This window comes from Bidens hawaiensis, unplaced genomic scaffold, assembly GCF_021521415.1.
Source record: "Bidens hawaiensis isolate Kalapana, Puna unplaced genomic scaffold, B.hawaiensis_p1.1 tig00011661_1, whole genome shotgun sequence".
NCBI lineage: Eukaryota > Viridiplantae > Streptophyta > Magnoliopsida > Asterales > Asteraceae > Bidens > Bidens hawaiensis.
In genome coordinates this window covers 176,601-198,692 of record NW_027491918.1, presented here as the reverse complement: position 1 = coordinate 198,692, position 22,092 = coordinate 176,601, and the positions used below count along the sequence as shown (strand labels likewise).

Below are 22,092 nucleotides of genomic sequence, written 5' to 3'. Positions count from 1 at the left end.
TTTTATACAACCGGCCATAAAAATTTCGGGTCGATTCGAAGGTTTAGGTCGGTTCAACGGTTCGGTTCGGGTCGGGTAAGGCCGTAAGGTTCATTACATAACATAAATACGATAAATTAACAAAAAACAAACATCGTCATAGAAAGGATAACATACATAATAAAGATACGATTGTCTTTTAAAACAAATAAAAAAAACTTACTTATAGTTGTTCTCTACGAGTTTTCATCTTTTGGAAACGTTGCATTACATCTTCAATCGAAACTTGTTGAAGGAACTCTCTTTCAATGTAACAAATGTAAGCATCGTTCAAGAATCCATCACCCATCCTATTACGCAATTCCGTCTTCAAATGCTTCATTGAAGAAAAACTTCTTTCAACACTCGCCGTTGCAACCGGTAAAACTAACGATAACTTGATTAAACGATAGACCAACGGGAAATCAATGTGTTTTCTTGTTTCCACCATCCTTTTGGCAAGCTTACTTACCCCATTCAAGTCGTCAAACCGTGTATCTTCTTTCACATTAGCAATGTAGTTGCCGAGTTCATAGAAAAGCTTGTCTTTTTCATCAAAATTAAAATCACATGGATACATCTCGGCCAACTTTAGCAAATTTAGTTTATCAAAGGCTCCAAAATTAAGGCACGGGCTCAAAGAACTCATATAAATAAGCAAGTTAGTGGTTACCTCGTTAAAACGGTTACCAAGCTCTTGAATTTGCATGTCGAGTACCGTTTTAAAATTGTTGACCACATAATGTTGACGATTAGTGATGCCGGTCTTCTTTCTTCGATTTTTCGGGTCAACATAAACGGCTTCCATGTTAACCATTTCAATATCATACTTTTCACAAAAGGATGTGACATCTATCAAAAGTGAGTCAAAACCTTCAAGTTGATAGGTTTGTAATTCTTCTTTAGTAGTTTTGACTAGCTTAACCGCATTCAATATGTCTTGATCTTTTCTTTGAAGTGCTTCACATAATGTGTTAGTAACACCCAAAATGTGCTTCATCAAATGTAGATAAAACACAAAAGTGTATGGTCTCATGTATAATTGAAGTCCATTTGCTTGACTTTTGTGAGCATCAAGATCTCCCGAATTTTCTATATATTCAAGCACGTCAATAACACTAGGATATAAAGAAACCAAATGGGTCATCGTTTTTTCGTGAGAACTCCAACGTGTATCTCCGGCTCTTGCAAGTGATAGTTCTTGATTTTGTCCACTTCCCGTTTCAACTTTCGGATTCAATCATAATCTTTCTCTTTGACTTTCTCATATCAAATCTACCCGCTTGCAAGATGCATCGTACCCCTTCACTCACAAAAGCATCATTGTGTCCAATTTCCTTAAACAAGTAAAAATATAAGCAATACACTTTATCCGTTTTGACACTATATTCCAACCAATTTCCATGCTCTTGTGTGTACCAATCCTTATTAAAACGTCTTGCTTTACCACTAAAATCTGTTTGTGGAAACTCATGCTCTGTTGGTTGGCATGGACCTCTAAGTAAATAAGTTCGTCTAATTTCATCTTTTTGACTTGGATGATAAGATGAAATTGGTTTCCTTTCCGAAGGATCCCACGGAAGGTCATTCAAATCTATTCGTTGTTTACTACTTGAAGATGATGATTGAATGTTTGATGGTTCACTTGAGAAATATCTTTTAATATTCATAATGCTTACAAATAAAATTTAAACATCACTAATTTTCTAATTCAATTAACAAACTTCAACATAATCATACTTCCTAATTGTAATTTCAGTAAACAAACAATAATAATTGAAGGCTTGAAGCAAAACATCAAAGCATACCTTACTGTTAGTCTGTGAAGATTGGAGTGAAGGAAAGATGGAGACTAGGGATGGAGAGGAAGGCAGAGGAGTCGAGGAGCCGAGGACTTTGTGGCGGAAGAGAGAAGGCCGCCGGCGGGCGGCGGTGGTGGTGGGGGCTAGGGTTTGAAGTGCAGGTCAGGTTTGATGTTGTTGTCTGATGTCTGATGTTGTTAGCGATGGTAGAGATGGGTAGAAGTAAAAAGTAAACCCTAACTTACTTTGCTGTATAAAAAAAAGCAAAAAAACGGAAAATTAAAAATATCCTCTATCGTTGAGACTTGAACCCGGGTCAACAAATGGGATGGCGAGTTTAAAGAGGGAAGCATTACCACCAGACCAGAGTTATATATTGTTTATGGGTTCACTCTCAAAATTTATATGGGTTCACTATCACAAATTATACCTATATTCTATATAAATTTCGGAACTCAGTGGGTTCCCGTGAACCCGTATCACACACTATAGATCCGCCCCTGCATACATATACATACATAATATGGTAATGAACATAGATTTAAACTAATTTAGCTATAGCCATGAATTATAAATTGTGTTACAATTAATATATAAGTAAATATAGATCCACTTCCGCGCGAAAGACCCGTTCTTGTGTTGTGTCCAGAAAAACAGCAGTCCAATTCAAACTTTCCATTTCAATACCTGTCTCTTGGTCTATAATTTAATCAGGAACACACAGTATCAACGTATTTATTTATGTGTGTATAATATCCATGAGTTCATCTTCTTCTTCTTCTTATAATAATTTGTTAAATCAGTGAGATTATATTGCGTAAAATCCACAGGCAATGGATGAAGAGTACGACGTCATAGTTCTTGGCACCGGCCTCAAAGAATGCATCCTCAGCGGTCTCCTCTCCGTCGATGGCCTCAAAGTACGTAATACCACCCTAGGATCCATCTCTATATGTTTTAAAAGAAGCCTAAATTTAAATTTATAATATGTATATACATTCTTTTTATGATCATAGTTTTGATTATGGAAACTGAGAATTAAACTTGTTAACATTTACGTATTATGATTATTTCTCTTTGGAATCAATAATTTGTTGAGAACTGTGAGAATCACGTAATGTATCAGTATACGTTGCTTTGAATGTGGTACGGTTGTGTAACCAATAATTAGTTGAGAACCGCTAGAATAACTGGAATTTGTGTTTGAGAAATTACATAAACTTGACATGCTTTAGTTTAGCAGATTAAACACATAATCAAAATGTGAATAGAAGTTGAAATATCGATTCAAGATCCAATTTCATATGATATATAATCGCGTAACAATTTAAACAGGTGTTGCATATGGACAGAAACGATTATTACGGAGGAGAATCAAGCTCCCTCATGTTAAATCAGGTACCATATATATATGTGTATAATATGATTAATATCTTCCATACATGAATGATATTCCCTTAGTTTCCATGAGTATTATTATCTGATTATTGCTATTAATATTCCATGATATTATAGCTTTGGAAGCGGTTTAAAGGAGACGAAAACCCTCCAGAATCTTTGGGCAGTAGCAAGGAGTATAATGTTGATATGATTCCAAAGGTAATTAAGTATGGTTACTTGCATAATGTTTGATTTTCTATTTGACTGATTATAAATATCGAGTTTCATTGTGTTTTATAGTTCATGATGGCAAACGGTATCTTGGTTCGCGCTTTGATCCACACCAACGTTACAAAGTATCTAAATTTCAAGGCGGTTGATGGTAGCTTTGTATACAACAATGGGAAGGTAAATGCCTACAAGTTAACTCGATCTTTTAAATTTGTTCACTTGCATTTAATATGCATATAAATTGGTATACAGATCTACAAAGTTCCTGCAACCGACGTTGAAGCGCTGAAATCTTCGATCATGGGTCTGTTTGAAAAAAGACGTGCACGAAAATTCTTTATATATGTTCAAGATTTCGAGGAAAATGATCCTAAATCGCATGAAGGTTTAGATTTGAACACAATTCCTGCAAAAGAGCTCATTAGGTATAATTTAAAATATGCCACTTTTAATGTCACTTGGAGTCATCAACTGTTATTCTGTTAATGTGACTATCACTTTTTCGGTGCAGTAAATATGGTCTTGAAGATGATACAATCGAATTTATCGGTCATGCATTAGCGCTTTATACTAGCGACAGTTATTTGGAACAGCCCGCGATTGATTTTGTGAAGAGAATCAGGGTGAATATTTATTTATATTTATATTTATAATTATACTTCATTTTCCTTGATTATGAAATTTACTAATTTATTTCATTTTCGGTGTTTATTTCGTTAAAGCTATATGCAGAGTCGTTAGCACGTTTTGAATCCGGTTCCCCTTACATTTACCCAATGTATGGACTTGGAGAGTTACCACAGGTTAGTTAGTCTACATATTTCAAGTTATTAATAACGGGTCAAATCTAAAAACCTTAGATTTAAATTATTGATTTGCGTTGATCGTATAGGCGTTTGCGCGATTAAGTGCAGTTTATGGAGGGACTTACATGCTTAACAAGCCAGAATGTAAGGTAACAATTTATTATCACACAAACTTTTGTATTAATATTCATTTTGTCAAGTTGATACATTTATAACTAATTATATAATTCTTGGAACTGCAGGTGGAATTTGATGATGGTGGGAAGGTGGTTGGTGTGACTTCTGATGGAGAAACTGCTAAATGCAAAAAAGTTGTGTGTGACCCGTCATACGTGCCCGATAAGGTATTGTGATCTGAATGAACCAAATCTGAATAAGACTCTTTCCCATTCAGCAACATGTCTGAGTTTGAATGATTCAGACCCAATTTTAACTGTTTAGATGTTTTTCTATCTGGAACCAAACAGTCTGAAGTCTGAATGAATCAGATGTTTCCATCTGAATGGTTCCATAATACTTAAGTTTCTCGTTTAACTGTTATGATTTTGGAGTGCGTTAATGAAACAGGTGAAAAAAGTCGGGAAACTTGCTCGAGCTATTTGTATAATGAGTCACCCGATTCCAGATACAAATGAATGTCACTCGGCCCAAGTTATTATTCCACAGAAGCAACTTAACCGTAAATCAGACATGTATGTCGAAAGTCATGAACTTTTTTTTCTTCATATTTCTAACCAACTTTTCAGTAGCATTTGACCGAGTTGACTTTTCAGGTATCTGTTTTGTTGCTCTTATTCACACAATGTGGCCCCACAAGGCAAGTTTATTTCACTTGTGACAACGGAAGCCGAGACTGATGACCCCGAGAGTGAATTAAAGCCGGGAGTTGACCTTCTTGGACCCGTGGACGAGGTCTTTTATGAAACTTTGGATAGATTTGAGCCAACAGAAGATGGTAATGCTGACAACTGCTTTGTATCTAGTGTAAGTAGGCGTATACGCGCTGTTTGTGGTTGATATTTGCATGTGCATACAAACTAACTAATTAACAGAATAACTAACTAGTAACTACTTCGTTGTATATGATAATATATGTTGCAGAGTTATGATGCAACGACACACTTTGAGACAACGATGATAGATGTTCTTGCAATGTACACCAAAATAACCGGAAAGGTTTGCTTTTACATACTTGCATCTACACACTTGAAACATATTTGCGTTCTAACACATGATTTTCTTTGTGTTGTTTAAGGAACTTGACCTTACGGTTGACCTGAGTGCAGCGAGTGCTGGTGGTAGCGAAGAATAAGTTATTTGAAACATAACTTCTTTCACTTATAGAGAGCTTTAATTCAGAGCAACAATGCGGTTGAAATATATTCATTATTTTTTGTTTAAAAATAGGACTTGCTGATTTACACATTATGTTATTCTCTCATTCTAATATCAGAAAGAAGTAATAATGGTTTTGTTTGTTTTATAATACCTTTTCTTCGCAACATGTTTCATCCAATGATACAACTAAATTGATCCGTGCACGAAATTTGAAACCGCAATATAGAAAAATGTCAACATCAACAAAAAAATTAAAACTAAACAAAGTATTACTCCAAACATCGATTTAATCGCAATTTGCAAATCGAGTGAAAAAAACACAGTTCTATTCTATTGAAATTAGCCTCTGATTCATGTATTGAAGCATGCATATCTCCTCAAAGAAATCATCAGCACTACTATGTCCACTTTTCATCCCAAGAATCTTGATCTTCAACTTCTTTAACTTCTTCCCAAACTTCACCACCGACTCGAGCGTGCTCATTTTCTGTTCAGCATTCAACGGTGATCTCACAGTAACCGCCACCTCTTCAAGACAAGGAATCTTGAAACTTGAATCCACCTGAAAAATTAATAATAAATAATTAGTTTCTTAATCAAGATTCTTGTTTTATTAAGTAATTGTAATTGTGTTGTTTTTAGAACTCACATTCTTTAGACTGTTTTTCTGGCATAGAGCAGCAAACATAGCACCATGAATGTCAAATGCTTTGAGCTTGGGATGACTTTTGAAAAAGTCAACAAAGTCAATCTCGGGAAAGGGAAGAAGAGCTTCAAAGTCTCCAGTGAATTCAATTTTCATGTAAAGACGTTTTACTTCACTTGCAAGTTGAAGCATTTTGCTTATTGCATCCCAACACCATTGAACACCTCTAATCGATAATGAATCAAGTGCGGTGAGCTTACCAAAGTCAACCATGTAAACTCTTCCTGCAAGCAACAAGATCCACAATCACATCTCAAATTCTCTAGTCTTAACATCATATGCATGAAAACAGGACCCAGTGAGTCTAGGGGTGTGCTAAACCGAAATTATCAGACGGTAACCAAAATAACGACATAACCAAACAAAACAGTATGGTTGCGTTTGGTTTTCTCTTTTCTCAAAAACCAAATATCCAGCTTGGATTCAGTTTTCATGTACTAAAAATCAAACCGAAACTGGAAAAAAAACACGATTTTTTTAAAGAATTTATGGATTGTTATTGTTAATTCTGAAGGTTTAAGTAATTTGTAAAAAAATAATAGATGGTGTAACTCAAAAATTTTAAATCAAAACGTGTAAAACAAACCAAATGGAACCCATTGTGAAAACCAAAAACCAAAAAAACCTAACCATCTTTTATAACCAAACGGCGCCCATAAAAACTGAAAAATGACTTTTGTTATTGAATTTATGGATTATAACTTTTTTATTTTGAATGTTAAGTAATTTATAATAGACTACTAAATATGTAAATCAATAACTTTACACCCAAATGTGTCATGATCAATTATTGGTTAAAAAAGAAAAAAAATTGGTGCCAAAATTTCATGCCCAAATTATTTAGGATCATTATTTTCAACCCAAAAAAATTCAAGCACAAATGGCAAAAACCAAAACCGAACCAAGCCTCGTGTGAAAACCAAGAAAAAGAACGGATTTCAAAATCCTAAAAACCAAATTTTCGGTTTTTCAGTTTGATTTGAGCGCAAAATCGACCCATGCACACCACTACGAAAGTCCCAAAAAATGAAATTACATCATAAATATATGAACTTTAAGGATGATCTTGAAAGTTTACCGGCATTATTCGCAAGGGAAAGGTTCTTTAAACAACTAGTCTCACATACCCGAATTAAGCTACAACCTTGAACCTCAAGATATTCAATCTTTGGAGCCGTGAGTGTGAGCGAGCAGCTACCCGAACCATAAAAATCAAGGTTGCAATGTTCAAGATGCAAAAGCTCAATCCAAACAGTCCTTAAACCCTCACAACCAAGAAGCACAAGACGGGTCAAACTAGGAGCTGACTTAAGTGCCTCAGTCAATGCCACATCCTCCATTCTCGCCCCGACAATTTCAAGATTTTGCAGTTTTTTAAACTTATCCCATTTGGGTGCATTGACCATTAACACACCCCAAAGTTTTAAAGACTCCAAGTTTCTTGCAGCTTGTAAGCAATCAAGTTTTTGATTGTCAGTTACTGAATTCTGATCAATAAAATTATTCATACGGAGCTCAAGGTTTTTCAATGAGTGGCCCGCAAATGACAGCCATGAAGCGAGCGCGGTGCTGGTGAAGGGGCAGTAAACCACAAGATCTTCCAGTCGGAAAACAGATGCAACTATCTGAGTCACAATACAGTCAGAAGTTTGATCATTTTTGAGGTGGTCAAATAGGCTGCAAGGGAAGTAAAGGCTTTTGATGTAGGGCATCGAGTCTTTCCACTTCTTGGAGACACAGTTACACGATGCAACATCCTTGGCACTGTTAATGGTTGACAAAATGTACTGGACAACAGCATCGGGCAAGGCGTCCATTCTCTGGGAATTTCATCGAACAGTTGGCGGTCAGTTCAAATTCAAACAAATTCAAGAAATTTAGAACTAAACTGCTTAAATTTCTATTACTACATATATAAATAAGATTGACAAAATGTACTGGACAACAGCAAGAGCATCAATTCTCGGGAAATTTCCTCGAACACTTGACGGGTCAATTCAAATTCAAACAAATGCAATAAATTCAGAACTCACATTGCTTAGAAATCCATTACTAACATCAAGCACAGAACTCAAATTGTCTATAAAAATACTAATAAAGTTAACAAAATGTACATCCCAAACAAACATAGTCGTCAATTCTCGGGGAATTTCATCGGACACTTGGCGGGTCAGTTCAAAATTCACACAAATTCAAAAACTTTATAAATCCTATTAACCCAACTGAACATAACCAGATCAAGTAAATAAAAGTCTAATAATTTAACCTAATTAACACATAATCAATACCAAATTGTTGTAATTTAACCATCGCAAATGAATTGAACAAGATGGATCGAATGATATTGCAAAAGATTAAAACCCAGAATCAAAATTAAGCACCTAATGCGCGTAAAGTATTGAAATCGGAATGAATTAGAAAAATGTTACCTTGATTGAACGATGAATTCGATCAGGCAAAATTGAATCTGGGAGTTTGAGAATCAGAAGATGGAAACAAGATTATTAATAGGAGCGTATGATTGGGTTTTTACTAAAATTTTTGAATTTTGTTTATTTTCTCTTAAATAATATTATACGGAGTATGATTATTTCATTAATTAATTAACTAATTAATTAATTTACTCCCACAGTCTCATTATAAGTGTTCACGTTTCTTCTTTTATTTGTCTTATTACAAGTGTCCATTTTAAAATTTATTAGCCAATTTCCAAGTTTACCCTTAAACACGCACAAGTAACATTAATAAACAATATTGATAGATCACATTTTCAATGACATTATTATCATTTAGTAAGAAAAAAAAAGTAATCACTCAATCAACCCTAAACTTTGTGTTTTTCAAACATGGACACTTAGCCTACTCCCATTTGACAATCTCATAATGAGATTGGTGGGCCCAAAGTAAAAAAAATTGAAAAAGAAAATAAAGCAATCTAGATTGACAATCTGGGTTGGTAGAGCAAACCCAGATTGCAATCCAAACTAACCACCAATAACTTAATTATTCAATTAACTTTTAATATTCGAACTAAAAAAAAATAATTAAATACACGATATTTCTTAAAAAAAATTATGAACATTCCGACATAAATTTTATTTAAAACGGACTTTGTTAAAAAATATTTTTTTAAGTTGGGATGGGTTGTGAATGTGTGTAAAATATTGGGGTGAATTAAATTATGTAGATTGAGGAGAGAGAAATAAATTTTATAATGTGATATTGAGATTGTGAGGTTGTTGATGTCAATATTTAATAAATATAATGAAAATATATTTTTTTTCATAATTTTATATATATCAAAATGCAAAATGTGACAGCCTCGCATTTTCTATTGTTCATGGAAATATTTCGTTTAACGTACGACACGTGATTGTGTGACTCATGTTATTGTATTATTTTGTCTTTCCCGTCATTAGTTGGTTTCTTTCTTTATTGCCACCATCATCGGCTTTAGTGTTGTCTGATATGTCGATGGCCTGGTTTATGTCATATTGTTTAACGGGAGTCGTTAATGATTAATCCTAACATGATGCAAGGAAAAAATTAGTATCACAATGGTAAGGTTGCCTAACTAAGAACCACATATTTGTTCTTGTTGGTAGAAATGTAATTAAAGTTAAAAAATTTATAGAGATATTTTCTACAAGTTGACTCGTTTAAAACTAAAATCAAATATAAAATTTAGGACACCACATCAACTTGTTTAAGACATGTTTAGCGCATTTATTATAATTCATTTGCAACTGTCAACCTATTTATGATCATGGTAATGGCATCGAGTGAATATGTTGGTTTTATTCTTTTTTATTTATGATGACCGGTACACGAGTTAGAATTTAATAATAACAAATTAAATTGGTAACCATGTTTCCTCTTCGCTAAAATGGCTCATGCTCAAACCTACGTCCTCATTTTTATTTTATTGTTTTTATATGTTGGCTTCTTTATGGTTTTTATTAAACGTCAACCTTTTTAGAATTTGTATAAAAAGCCTAATACTTCGGATTTAATTGTATATTTTTTTATAAAAAAAGGATGAGGTATATTAAAGATATGTAAGATACAAAAGTTGAGTGAAAAATATTTTGGTTTAAATTTGAAATAAAGTGGTGCATTCACTCCTTTTCATACAAATTTAACTTCAAACAATTACAATTTATCCCAATTCATTTAGTGAAATCAACTACAATCTAGATTTTCATTTGCAACATCTATAACGCTAAGGATAATGGGACTTGGTTGAGCCCCAAATGATCCAATCAAAATCTGACACGTGGGCGATGACATGGCCTTGGATCAAGCCCCATAGGGTGTAGTGGGGCTTGATTGATCACCCACAAGTATTTAATTCACCCCATGTTCAAAGGCTTGTTCAAGCCCCGTGGTCCAGACCACTTGGGCCGTCCGCGCCCCTAATCACTTGAGGGGTGTAGTGGTGTGTGCGAGCCAGCTCACCCGCCACCTGGACCGCGCCCCTCCCTTCACCCCCCATTACCCACACCCTAAGGAAAACATAGTTTTAATGAGAACTCCAACGATAGCGAAAACATATTTTCCACAAAACGTACATATGCATTTTTTAAGCGAGATGCGCATTAGAATATTGTTTGATAGTGTTTTGTTATTATTGACACCTTTTGGTTAGTGATTCTAAATTCCTAAGGCCATGGGGTATACTCTAACCCTTACATGGGTTAACATGACATGACACTTTAAAGATGGATTAAACTACTCCCCACTTGTGTTAAGTGTGTTAAAATGGCCCATGGATTATGCTTTTAAGGCCATGGGGTATACTCTAACCTCTACATGGGTTAACATGACATGACACTTTAAAGATGGATTAAACCACTCCCCACTTGTGTTAAGTGTGTTAAAATGGCCCATGAATTATGCTTCTAACGGATTAAAATGAACAATATGCATTAAATATGTATTAATTACTAATTGTTTAGTTATTATTTATTTCGGTAATTAAACTAAATGTTTGATTTTTTAAATTAAATATTAACAGGAGAGAGAGATGGAGTTAAATGAGTTAAACCATTTCCTTTGAATGACATGGAGTGAAAGAGAAAAAATAAGTGATGTGGAGCTTATATGGAGTTAGAATAGGTTAGAGCATACATCATGGCCTAACGGGTTAAAATGAACAATATGCATTAAATATGTATTAATTACTAATTGTTTTGTTATTATTTATTTTGGTAATTAAACTAAATGTTTGATTTTAAATTAAATATTAATAGGAGAGAGATGAAGTTAAATGAGTTAAACCATTTCCTTTGGATGACATGGAGTGAAAGAGAAAAAATGAGTGACGTGGAGCTTATGTGGAGTTAGAATGGGTTTCACAAAGTTTTAAAAGGTAAACGAAACTAATACAAAATATTTCTAGCATCAAAAATGCTAATTACATCCTGTAATCATCAGAAATTGAAAAGAAAACTATTTAAATCCACTTTTTATACAACCAAAGAAACAACAAAAGTGTTGCTCACTTTACTTCATTATAGTAGTAGCATAAGCATACTAGTCACGTGTGTTTGTGAATTAACACCTGCATCATGGGGTTTCAACTATCAGCAGTGCTTCAAGTTCGGCTCGACGTCGCTCAAGTTCCTAAAACATCCAGATCAGAAAAAAAGTTGTTTCATAACATGAGAACATCAATTTTCAATTATTAATGTCAATAATTTGCAAATATAACAGTAGAACTAGATGTGGGACGTGTGGGTCGAGGGATCGGGTAAAAGTATTCAATTTTCAGTAAACATATCCAAAAAAATTAACAATTGAATAATGTTTAGATGCCCATTAACCCGTTTGACCTGTGTCCTCTCTAGTTAAATTCTTTAGCTTAACCTTTTTGGCCCATTAAAGACAAACACAACCCAAATTGACCCATTCAAGATAAGCGTAATAAATAATCTTTGGATGCTTATTAACCCGTTTTGATTCATGTCCTTTATAGTTATTTAGCTTAACCTATAAAGCCCGCTAATAACAAAACACAACCCAAATCGACCGATTTATAGATAAAAGAGTCACAATTGCCAATTCAAGATTCGACCTACTTGGCCCATTTAAGACAAAACACAACCCAGATTGACCATTTATAGATTAAAAAAAGTCAAAATTGCCAATTCAAGATTACGGAAATGAATAATCTTTGAATGCCTTTCAACCCATTTGACCCCTATCCTTTTCACTTAAATACTTTAGCTTGACTTATTTGGCCCGTTAAAGACAAAACACGACCCAAATCCACATTTACATATAAATTGGTCACAATTGCCAATTCAAGATTAGAGTAATGAAAAGGGGATAGCTAAATGTATATGATGCTCAAGATAACTAGCATGAACTGCTTACCTGCAGATCTTTAACAGCTTGCTGAGCTGATATTTCTTTGTTTTGACGGGCTCGCTTAAGGAAACCAAGGCAGAGGACTCCCTGAAAATTTCCCAAATTTAAAATGAAACTTTTTGAAGTTCAAGAGGGCATAGAATAATAAGAAACAGAAATGTTCAACTTTTTTTATTTCCTAGAATTACTAATGTGTTTAACAGAAGTTAATTACTACCAGATGAATTCTAGGATGGCATTTAATAAAATGTACACAATTCAGCATTACTTAGAAGTTAGAACTCTACTTGATGGTGTTAATTTGACTTACTGAAAGAACATAAATGAAGCCACAAGCAAGGAGTGTGTAACTGGCTATGTCTTGGAGAAGAAGAATCTCATGGCGCTCTTGATATATATTAGGATAAGCTCTTGTCATAACTGCAACACTGAAACAAAAATAGAACCACATAACATAACTTCCATTAGATACTCTTAACACAACATATATCATATCTTACAATACTAATAAAAGAAAATGTTGAAGCTTAGGTGTCAAGCTTACGTTTCTTCTAATTCCTAATCTCGCATCTCATTCATTCTAGCTATTCATGGGTCATGGGTCAAAACCATTTTGTCAAGTGGGTTATAACATAGCGTGGATTTTATTGAATTAAGTTTCATTTTCATACTTGAGGTTTGACCAATTACACAACTTTAATATTTTTTTTTAAATTTCTTGACGTTTCCATTAAAACCATGCTATTTTAGTACTTTTTGTTAACCACCCGTTTGTTTTTTTCCATTAAATCTACATTAAATTAATTTATAAGTATTTTGAGAATCACAATTGAAATAAATGATCTAATTTATTTTTATTATTTGACAAATCCCGTGTAATACACGGGTACAAAAGCTAGTACATACATATATCAAGTACCAAGACTTTGAAAATAATAACTATAATACTATGCATAACTTCCTACTGATAAACTTCTAGAATCGAAACATAACTTAACGTAAGCACTATATGTAGTGCACATCAAAAGGTAAAGTACACGTAAAACCGAACTTACAAAATTTGCAGCATTCCCCTGCCAGCCCAATACTCCAGTACCTGAAACACATCAATTGAAGCTTAAATCAATGTATCAGATAAACTCGTAATGGAAATGATCAAACAACAATTCTGTTAACCAAAACAAACTGACTTAATCAGAGCTTAACTATTCATATTGATAGTGCTGTTTACGAACCAAATAGAGCCTTGTTCATGTTTATGCGTTAACCTTTTATCGGACAAGCGAATGGTTCACGAAAACCTAACGGAACAAATTTTTTTGTCCGTGTTCATTCATTAAAACAATGAGCTTGTTCGTGAACGGTTCAAGATGTGACAACCGGTAAATTCCCAAACCCTTAAGCTAAGTAATCAACCTAATAATTAGGTGATTGTAAATATTAAGCGCGTGCATTTGTTATGTGCGCCCTGCGCGAGCGCGCCATGTTAGTCAGCGCGTGCATTTGTTATGTGCGCCCTGCGCGAGCGCGCCATGTTAGTCAGCGCGTGCATTTGTTATGTGCGCCCTGCGCGAGCGCGCCATGTTAGTCAGCGCGTGCATTTGTTATGTGCGCCCTGCGCGAGCGCACCATGCTAAGAACCAGCGTGGGCATATGTTATATGCGCCATGCGCGAATGTTTTGGCTTTATGTTTTCATGTACCTTAACGTTATGATGTCTAATGGGTTGACCGTCACGCATGATGCTAAGGCGGGTGCACCCTAAATCGTTTATGCGCGTGCGGAAGGGAACTAACCTCCCCGCAGGGCGGGAACATTGAGAGCTAGTTTGTCTGAAGCTCCAAGATGGAATTGACTTCAACATAACTGATCACTATGTTGAAATACCAAGACCACTTGGAGAATCTACAAATGAAACTCAATGTCCCTGACTGCGAGAAGGTTACGTACCTACCCGCAGCAAAGAAACATTCTATACGCAGAATCCTACACGCATAAGGCTGTACGCGCAAGGTTACACGCACAAAACACAGTATTCTTCAGAATAAAGGGGATTATTCCCGCCCAAAAGAAAACAGTAACGTGTTTCAGAAAATTTCTACTTTTTTTACTGTGCACTGGCAAAAGCACACTGTGGCATGAACAGTCAACTATCATACACCCTACTCTCACCAACCACAGACCTGCATGTCCTGCGAAAATCAGAATCTTTTACCCACTCCTCCACTTTTGAATAAATAATAATACTTTCCATACTTTATCATCATCACACCTAGATATGAAAAGATTACAATCCCCTAAATCAAGGGATTGTGTTCCATTGAGTTTGCCTATAAATATGTAACCTAAAATTATCACTCAACACACTTCAAACTTCTCTCTTAAAACTGCAAATCTGCTCTGAATTATCTCCCAAGCATCCATTTGATTTTCAATTCCGTTCCTGTTACTAGGTAAGCCGAGATTATAACCTTGAGATCTACTTTCCAACCCTTATATCTTGATCTTAATATAGATTTCTTGTTATTTAATCGTATTCTAGACCTTCGATTCCGAGGCCAACACCAAGAAAACCCGAATCTCTATTAATCCCTTAACAAGAACCACAGGTGAGTCTCACAGCCCCCATTTCACTATTTTCACTGTTTTTAACCTGTTTTCGGGGCGAGGGACACGTGTCTAAATTACATTTTATCATGGTATATTTACGAACAATGCAAGCGATTATGTGTTTAAGTTATGTTTCATGATGAGCAATGCGAACAGTTATCTATGGTTTTCGATATGAGTGCGCAAGAACGAGTAAGTGATCACTTTACCATTGGAACTCTAAGGGTAGGGACTGCTGGTTTGATCCGCCCACTCGTAGGGGTCGCACCTCTTACACAGACGAGTGCCTAGTATGGTCATGGGGCAGTACTATGGGTTTGAGCCCGCTCGTAGAGGTCGCCCCTCTTACGCAGACGAGCGCCTTGTTTTCCGGCACAACGTCCGCGCGTAACCCGCGGGACGGGATTACAGTATTATTCGCTCGTAGTGGCAGCGCCACTTACACAGACGAGCACAGTTTTCCAGAAGTGTCCGCGCGTAACCCGCGGGACGGTATTACATTATTTTAGCTCGTAGTGGCAGCGCCACTTACACAGACGAGCACAGTTCCCAGAAATGTTCGCGCGTAACCCGCGGAACGATTTTATCAGACTATGTGATAGATCTATGTTTTACCAAGCATGTGTTTAATAATGCTATCAGAATTATGTTTCAGAATGATTTGTATCAAGATTATGATGCAATACGATTTATCAAGTTACTAAAACTTGTGAACTCACTCAGTTTATACTGATTCAAATATTTTTACGTGTCTTTCAGGAGATAACTAGGTAGCGCATGGAGTCACACTTAGAGCACCTCACGCTGAACATCTAAACTAGCTTTTTGGAAGATTTTAGTTCTATCCCTTCGATGCGCGTGGTTGTTCCCGCCGCGCATGGGGATATGGCGTGGAAATCTTCAACAGTTTTTATACTTGGATGTTTTTATAATTTTTAAACAATGTAATGTATTTGTATTAAACTCTTCATGCGCAATGAAAATCTTTGAATGTTTGCAATGGCCCGTGCTTAATTATCAATCCCCACTCGCGCGCGCCCGGCTGTTTCCGCCGCTCAGGGCCGGGTGTGACACAAGAACAAAACGAACGAACACAAACATTGTTTTATTTGATTTAGCTAACTGAGAATGGTCAGAATCAATGGTTCGGTCCGGCTACCAAGTTTGTGTTGGCGCTTTTTTTTAACATTCATATGTTAATGTACAATACATATAAAGCAATCACATAGACTCATGTATATTTTTGTTTTATAGTTAAATAATTTTGCTTAACCCTGTTTGATAAGATTAGAAAAGTCATTAAAAATATTAAAAACCTATAATGAACAAACATAAACAAACAAACATTCACGAAGATAAATTGACGTAAACGAACGCATTATCAAATGCTCATGAACACAATTAATTGAACGAACTCACATTAACAAACTTCCAGCCGAACGGCTCGCTGAACGTTTGGTTCATTTACAGCCCTAACTATTTGTATACTAATTCTTAAAATCTAAAACTGAGAGTGCCGTCTGCATATTTCATGATTACCCTAAGACACCTACTCAAACACAATTACATGCTAATTAGGGTTTACTATTCAACCAATCTCATTCAATTCTAATCAATAGCTCTAGTTAAAAACTTAAAATCCTACTATTAAACAGCCTGTACACGGATCGGATATCGTAAAACATAAAACATATATATATTTGATACATAAAGTAATAATAAACAACAAAACCTTCCAGAACTTGATGATAAAGGACCACTCAGTCTCAGCAACCACCACCAAAACCGCAATCGCCACGGCGTAACACCGGAATATACCATCATATATCTACACAACAACAACATTACAACGGTTATAATATTATAATAATAGCAAATGAATCACAATCACTATATCTATCTATCTGTGTATATATTATAAAAATTAAAAATACATCTAATCCGTTAGAGAAAGATCGGACGGCTGAGAAGACATTAGCGATAATGCAAAGGATTGACGCGACGGCGGTTACGAAGCTGAAGCATCGACAGGTAGCGAGTATCGGGTCGGGTTTGGCCCGAACTGTCGGGTTTGGGTTTGATGAGCTGGCGGTTAGTGGTTGTGAGTGTGACTGTGAGGTGTCTGCTTGATCGATGTCTCTTGACATGGTTTCCGGCGACTAATCCGGCTACCGGAACTCGAAAACCGCCGGTGATTGATTTGTCTGGTTGATTGTGAGCAACGGTTTAATTAATGTTTGCTTTTGGTGTGTTTACGAGTTGGCTTGGGTTATTCATACACGTAACTGGCTATTCATACACCAGAGTGGCCTATACAAGTCGTATAGGCTCTATACGACTCGTATAGGTGCAGTTGTCAAGTCCTTTTTCAAGCAGAAGTGTCAGGATTTTATTCTTTTGTATCGTATAAGCCCTATACGGCTCGTATAGAGCTATATGACTCGTATAGGGTCTATTTGAATCGTATAACTTTTCTTTTTTTTTTAATTTTAAAATTACAAAATATTAACAATAACACCCGAGTTGGTTACAAAATAAAAATATACATAACAACCTACGTACACCATGAGCGTTTCGAGGTAACGACTTTTTAGTTTTATTTGTTAGTGTAGATGTTTTGGCTCGTGTTAACTCAGCTTTTGAAATATAGTCTTTATAAATTTTAATATTATACATTAATGCCTTATAGACACATGACAAATGAAATAGAAGTTGTCGGGTGACGCATTATTTAACGTATTTATCTTACAAAGCAACACACAAATCTTACTTGGTTTGAGAAAGAAAATATGATACCTGGTCTATACGGGTCGTATACCACCTATACGAGTCGTATAGACTAGAAAAGTAATTAAAAATCTCTGGTCAAAGTACATGCTGACATGCTGTCTATACGAGTCGTATAGAACGTATACGGGTCGTATAGGTCAGACGAGTTACGTAAGCTATACGAGCTGGATAATCTATACGGTTCATATAGGGCCTATACGGCTCGTATAGACTGCAAAAAGCTGACACACTGACACGTTTGTACGCAGGTCAATAACTTAGGTCTATACGACTCGTATAGGCCCTATACGAGCCGTATAGCCCTATTCCCATACCATGGGGATGGTGTATGTATAGCATGACCCTTACGAGTTTGATCCTATAAATTTTAAAGGTGTCACCATATGCCAAAACTATATCTATTTTCGAACTTTACCTTACATACCACCAGTACCGCTATCAATAATTTATGATTTTTAGGATCAGGATTTTTGGTACTGGTACAGTACCGATCTCATCCATAGTTATATATATATATATATATATATATATATATATATATATATATATATATATTAATTTTTTACTTTTTCAGTAATTATTCATTTTTGAAGTTTATTAAAAAAATTTCCCCGAATTAGTTTTATAACTTTATTTTGTTATTTCCAACTACTTACTCTTTGGTCATTTTCATTTGTTTTTTTTAAATCTCGAGCTAAATATATATGCTCAAGTTTATTGATGAATTAGTAATCAATAAATTAAAATAATTAAAAAGAAAACCTCTTTAATAAAAGTTTAATTTTGGTGAGAGTAATTAATTGTTTCCTAAGTAGTCGAATACTATTCATATTCATAAAAGAATATAAAAATGGGCCGACTTGAATCACAAAGTGAGCACGACACAAATTTTAAGTGGATGTAGTACAACAGGAACAGTAAATTGGTGGGGTTAGAATCTAAAAGCATCATTAGGAGCATCACATGAGAGTAGATACCGACTCCCGAGCATCCTCAAACATATGAAGTATCCTTAAACAACGGCTAAATAATGAAAAGCGTCACATGGTGAATATTATCTCGTGAACAACCCTAAACATATAATAAATGTCATGAAAGGAGTGTCCTAAAAGGCTAAAACAACAACCACATAATGAAAAACATCATCGAATGGAATTTGACCCACGAACAACCCTAAACATATAATAAATGCCATGTATGGAGTATCCTAAAACAACCACATAATGAAAAGCATCACCAAATGGAATTCGACCCGCGAACAACCCTAAACATATAATAAATGCCATGTATGGGTTGAATCATAAGCTGGGGTTCTGATTTTGCAGAACTCGTGTGATCAGGATGGATGCCTTTGTGAGCCGCGGGCAGACTGAAGTAGGAAGAACCAATCCGCTTCGAAATCCTGGATTTGTTAACTCCCTTCTTCACCTCCTTTGTTTCACTTGCTCCCAATATCATCTGAAATTAACAGAAATTAGTCCACACGATCTAAACAACATTTGCAACAGATATAATACTAAACTTTTTACCACATTGCCCTCAAATTGCAGATTTCTTGTACGTAGTTGCTATGAGCAATCAACATGCTGTAAACGGCTGACATGTGTTCTTCGGTACCATGCATCATGATACCGATTAACAGAAACAAGACAGAATTACACATTTGGGTTTTCGACAGCTGCAGGCTCTTGAGAAGCAGGGTTTATTTATAGATGGTGTCATCAATGTGTGAATTTTCAAATTAATATTTGATATCTTTTCATTTAATATCATTTATTACAAATCATCATGTTCACACAATACAAATTAAATATAATAAGCTTCCTTTTTTTTTCCTTTTCAAATTTGATCATTTTTTTTACAATTTTGATGCATGTGTCCCTTGTTCGATTCTCATAAATTAAAAATATATAAAGTTTATGTGATTAAGCGGTTATCATATCATTTAAAAAAAATAGGATAAACGATATCGAATTTAAAAACTAGATTTTGTGCAAATTTATTGGCGTGTATTTCATAACTTTACACCGGAATAAGTGCGATGATGGATTGTAGGTTTTACAAATGAGTTGTGTGCATGGGTTATGATGCACCGTTGATGATGACGTGTTTGACTACTATATTTTTAACAACGTTTAACAAAATAATAATTAGCGACATTGGACTGATCTATACATACGTGTCTCATCCAAGTGTCACCATTCTAATCCATTTTCTCCTATTGGTCTTGTTACATTATGCATACAAATTGGTTAATGCGCATACTACTCCTATTGTAAAGTGGGTCCAACACGAAATGAATAAGTACATGGATCAAGGATTGAAAAATATCCTTAAGTAGCAACCACTTACTGAAAAGCATCATGAAGTGGATATCGACCAACAAACAACACTGAACATATAATAAATAACACATATATCCTTAAACGACAACCACATATGAAAAGCATCACGAAGTGGTTACCAACACGTGAACAACCCTGAATATATATAAACGTCATGTATTGAGTATTCTTAACTAGCAACCACATAATGAAATGAAAGTATGCCACCCATATAGCATTACGTCCAGTTCAAATGTTCAAATGTGAAAACATTCAACGATAATTCTCTTTTGCAATTCCTGTGTTCAACCTCCACCCCCACCCCCACCCCCATTCCCACGGAGAAAAATTAACACACGTCACACAAAAAGGAAACACGAAGCAAAGTACCTCCCTCAACCACAACACACAGAGAACACTGAGAATGAGACGCTCCCAAAAGCATATTGGTCCTTAGCCTACCCTGTATGTATGTGGTAAAGATACGGACACTAAAACACACATACACACTCCATAAGAGTGAACCCAAAAACATGTCTCCCCTCATGAAAGATATCTCATGCATCAATGTCTATTAGTGTGCATTTGTTGTGTCATAACAACCTACTAATGCACACGTAAAAATTTTTCCAACAATTTCTTGATAACTTGATATATGTAGAACCAGTCTGTTTACTCATTTTACTTTCAAGTGCTACACCGACTGCCGCATATACTTGTTTCGGGTCTTGGTGTTGTCTTACGCAAACAATCAATGACTTAAAAGACTGATAGTATACGGTGTAATTAGGCCTGTAAATGAACCGAACATCCAACGAATCGTTAGGTGGGAAGTTCGTTTATTAAATAAACGAACGGACATGAACACATGGCTCGTTTGTGAACGTTTGTTTACGTTTATTTATAATCATTTATATTCGTTAGTTTACTTTTTTTTTAAGTTCACTCGGTTATATATTCTTTATAAACTTTTTAGGTCCATTACAATTTACAATTTAGTGTAGTTTTAATAAATGTTGTTCGCTCAATTATGCTGTTTATGTTCATTAAATCCATGTTCGTCTTTGTGTGTCTGTTTACGTTTGTGAACTGTTCATTGATATTATTAATGAACAAACACAAACAAGAAAACTTTGTTCGACTAATCATCCGTGCTCGATCGTTTGTTTAGTTAAGCTAAACGAACAGGCATGAACATCCTTCGTTCGATTCGTGTACAACCTTACACAGTTACACGACTAAGCGTAGATATTCTACAAATTCGCTAGAGAACCTGGTCACAAAAAACTTGACCAAATGCGGTTATTGATTCGATTGTATCGTATGAATTATTAATAATTTTATGTTGTTTGTGCACGATTTTATCATTTTTAGCATCACGAATCGTCCCACATCGTAATAGGAGAAAAGAATTTGTTTCTTTATATAATTAACTGGCACTTACTTTATCACCCAAGACCAACGAACGATGTGATTGGGCTTTGAATTCACCTTGGTGGGTTCACGCTCAGGAAAGTCCCCGGGCCCTTTACGCAGAGATGCGGACCTGGAAACAGGTTAAGCTTCGAGCAATTGAATCCGGTTGAGCCAGAAATGGCTCGACGGGCTGAGACAAGTGTGGAGCCTAATGGATTTCTGGCTCGAAGTGAATTTGGCCGATACACACAGTCATTCACATGGTCCGTTGTGACTAACTGATCGGGGCTTATGATTCG

At 35.4% G+C, this 22,092-nt stretch overlaps 4 protein-coding genes across 4 annotated transcripts; 1 reads left to right on the top strand and 3 right to left on the bottom strand.

Annotated features, from left to right (window-relative positions):
• Window positions 1-202: 202 nt before the first annotated feature.
• Window positions 203-1,054, bottom strand: LOC143538609 (uncharacterized). Its single transcript, XM_077032127.1, has one exon. It carries the CDS (start codon window positions 1,052-1,054, stop codon window positions 203-205), a length of 852 nt encoding a protein of 283 aa, XP_076888242.1.
• Window positions 1,055-2,593: 1,539 nt separating this feature from the next.
• LOC143538627 (guanosine nucleotide diphosphate dissociation inhibitor At5g09550-like) lies at window positions 2,594-5,549 on the top strand. The gene is made up of 13 exons (XM_077032143.1): window positions 2,594-2,740; window positions 3,156-3,218; window positions 3,336-3,419; window positions 3,501-3,608; window positions 3,684-3,856; window positions 3,943-4,054; window positions 4,154-4,234; window positions 4,324-4,386; window positions 4,480-4,581; window positions 4,805-4,929; window positions 5,011-5,221; window positions 5,339-5,413; window positions 5,493-5,549. Exons 1-13 carry the CDS (start codon window positions 2,654-2,656, stop codon window positions 5,547-5,549), a joined length of 1,341 nt encoding a protein of 446 aa, XP_076888258.1. The 5' UTR covers window positions 2,594-2,653.
• Window positions 5,550-5,765: 216 nt separating this feature from the next.
• Window positions 5,766-8,144, bottom strand: LOC143538626 (F-box protein At1g10780-like). Its single transcript, XM_077032142.1, has 3 exons — window positions 7,360-8,144; window positions 6,225-6,505; window positions 5,766-6,137 (listed from the first exon to the last, which is right to left on the bottom strand). The coding sequence occupies exons 1-3, from the start codon at window positions 8,096-8,098 to the stop codon at window positions 5,901-5,903; spliced, it is 1,257 nt and encodes a 418-aa protein (XP_076888257.1). The 5' UTR covers window positions 8,099-8,144; the 3' UTR covers window positions 5,766-5,900.
• A 3,551-nt stretch (window positions 8,145-11,695) lies between these two features.
• LOC143538625 (uncharacterized) lies at window positions 11,696-17,487 on the bottom strand. The gene is made up of 6 exons (XM_077032141.1): window positions 17,198-17,487; window positions 16,996-17,091; window positions 13,709-13,749; window positions 12,964-13,081; window positions 12,660-12,740; window positions 11,696-11,906 (listed from the first exon to the last, which is right to left on the bottom strand). Exons 1-6 carry the CDS (start codon window positions 17,408-17,410, stop codon window positions 11,850-11,852), a joined length of 606 nt encoding a protein of 201 aa, XP_076888256.1. The 5' UTR covers window positions 17,411-17,487; the 3' UTR covers window positions 11,696-11,849.
• Window positions 17,488-22,092: the final 4,605 nt, after the last annotated feature.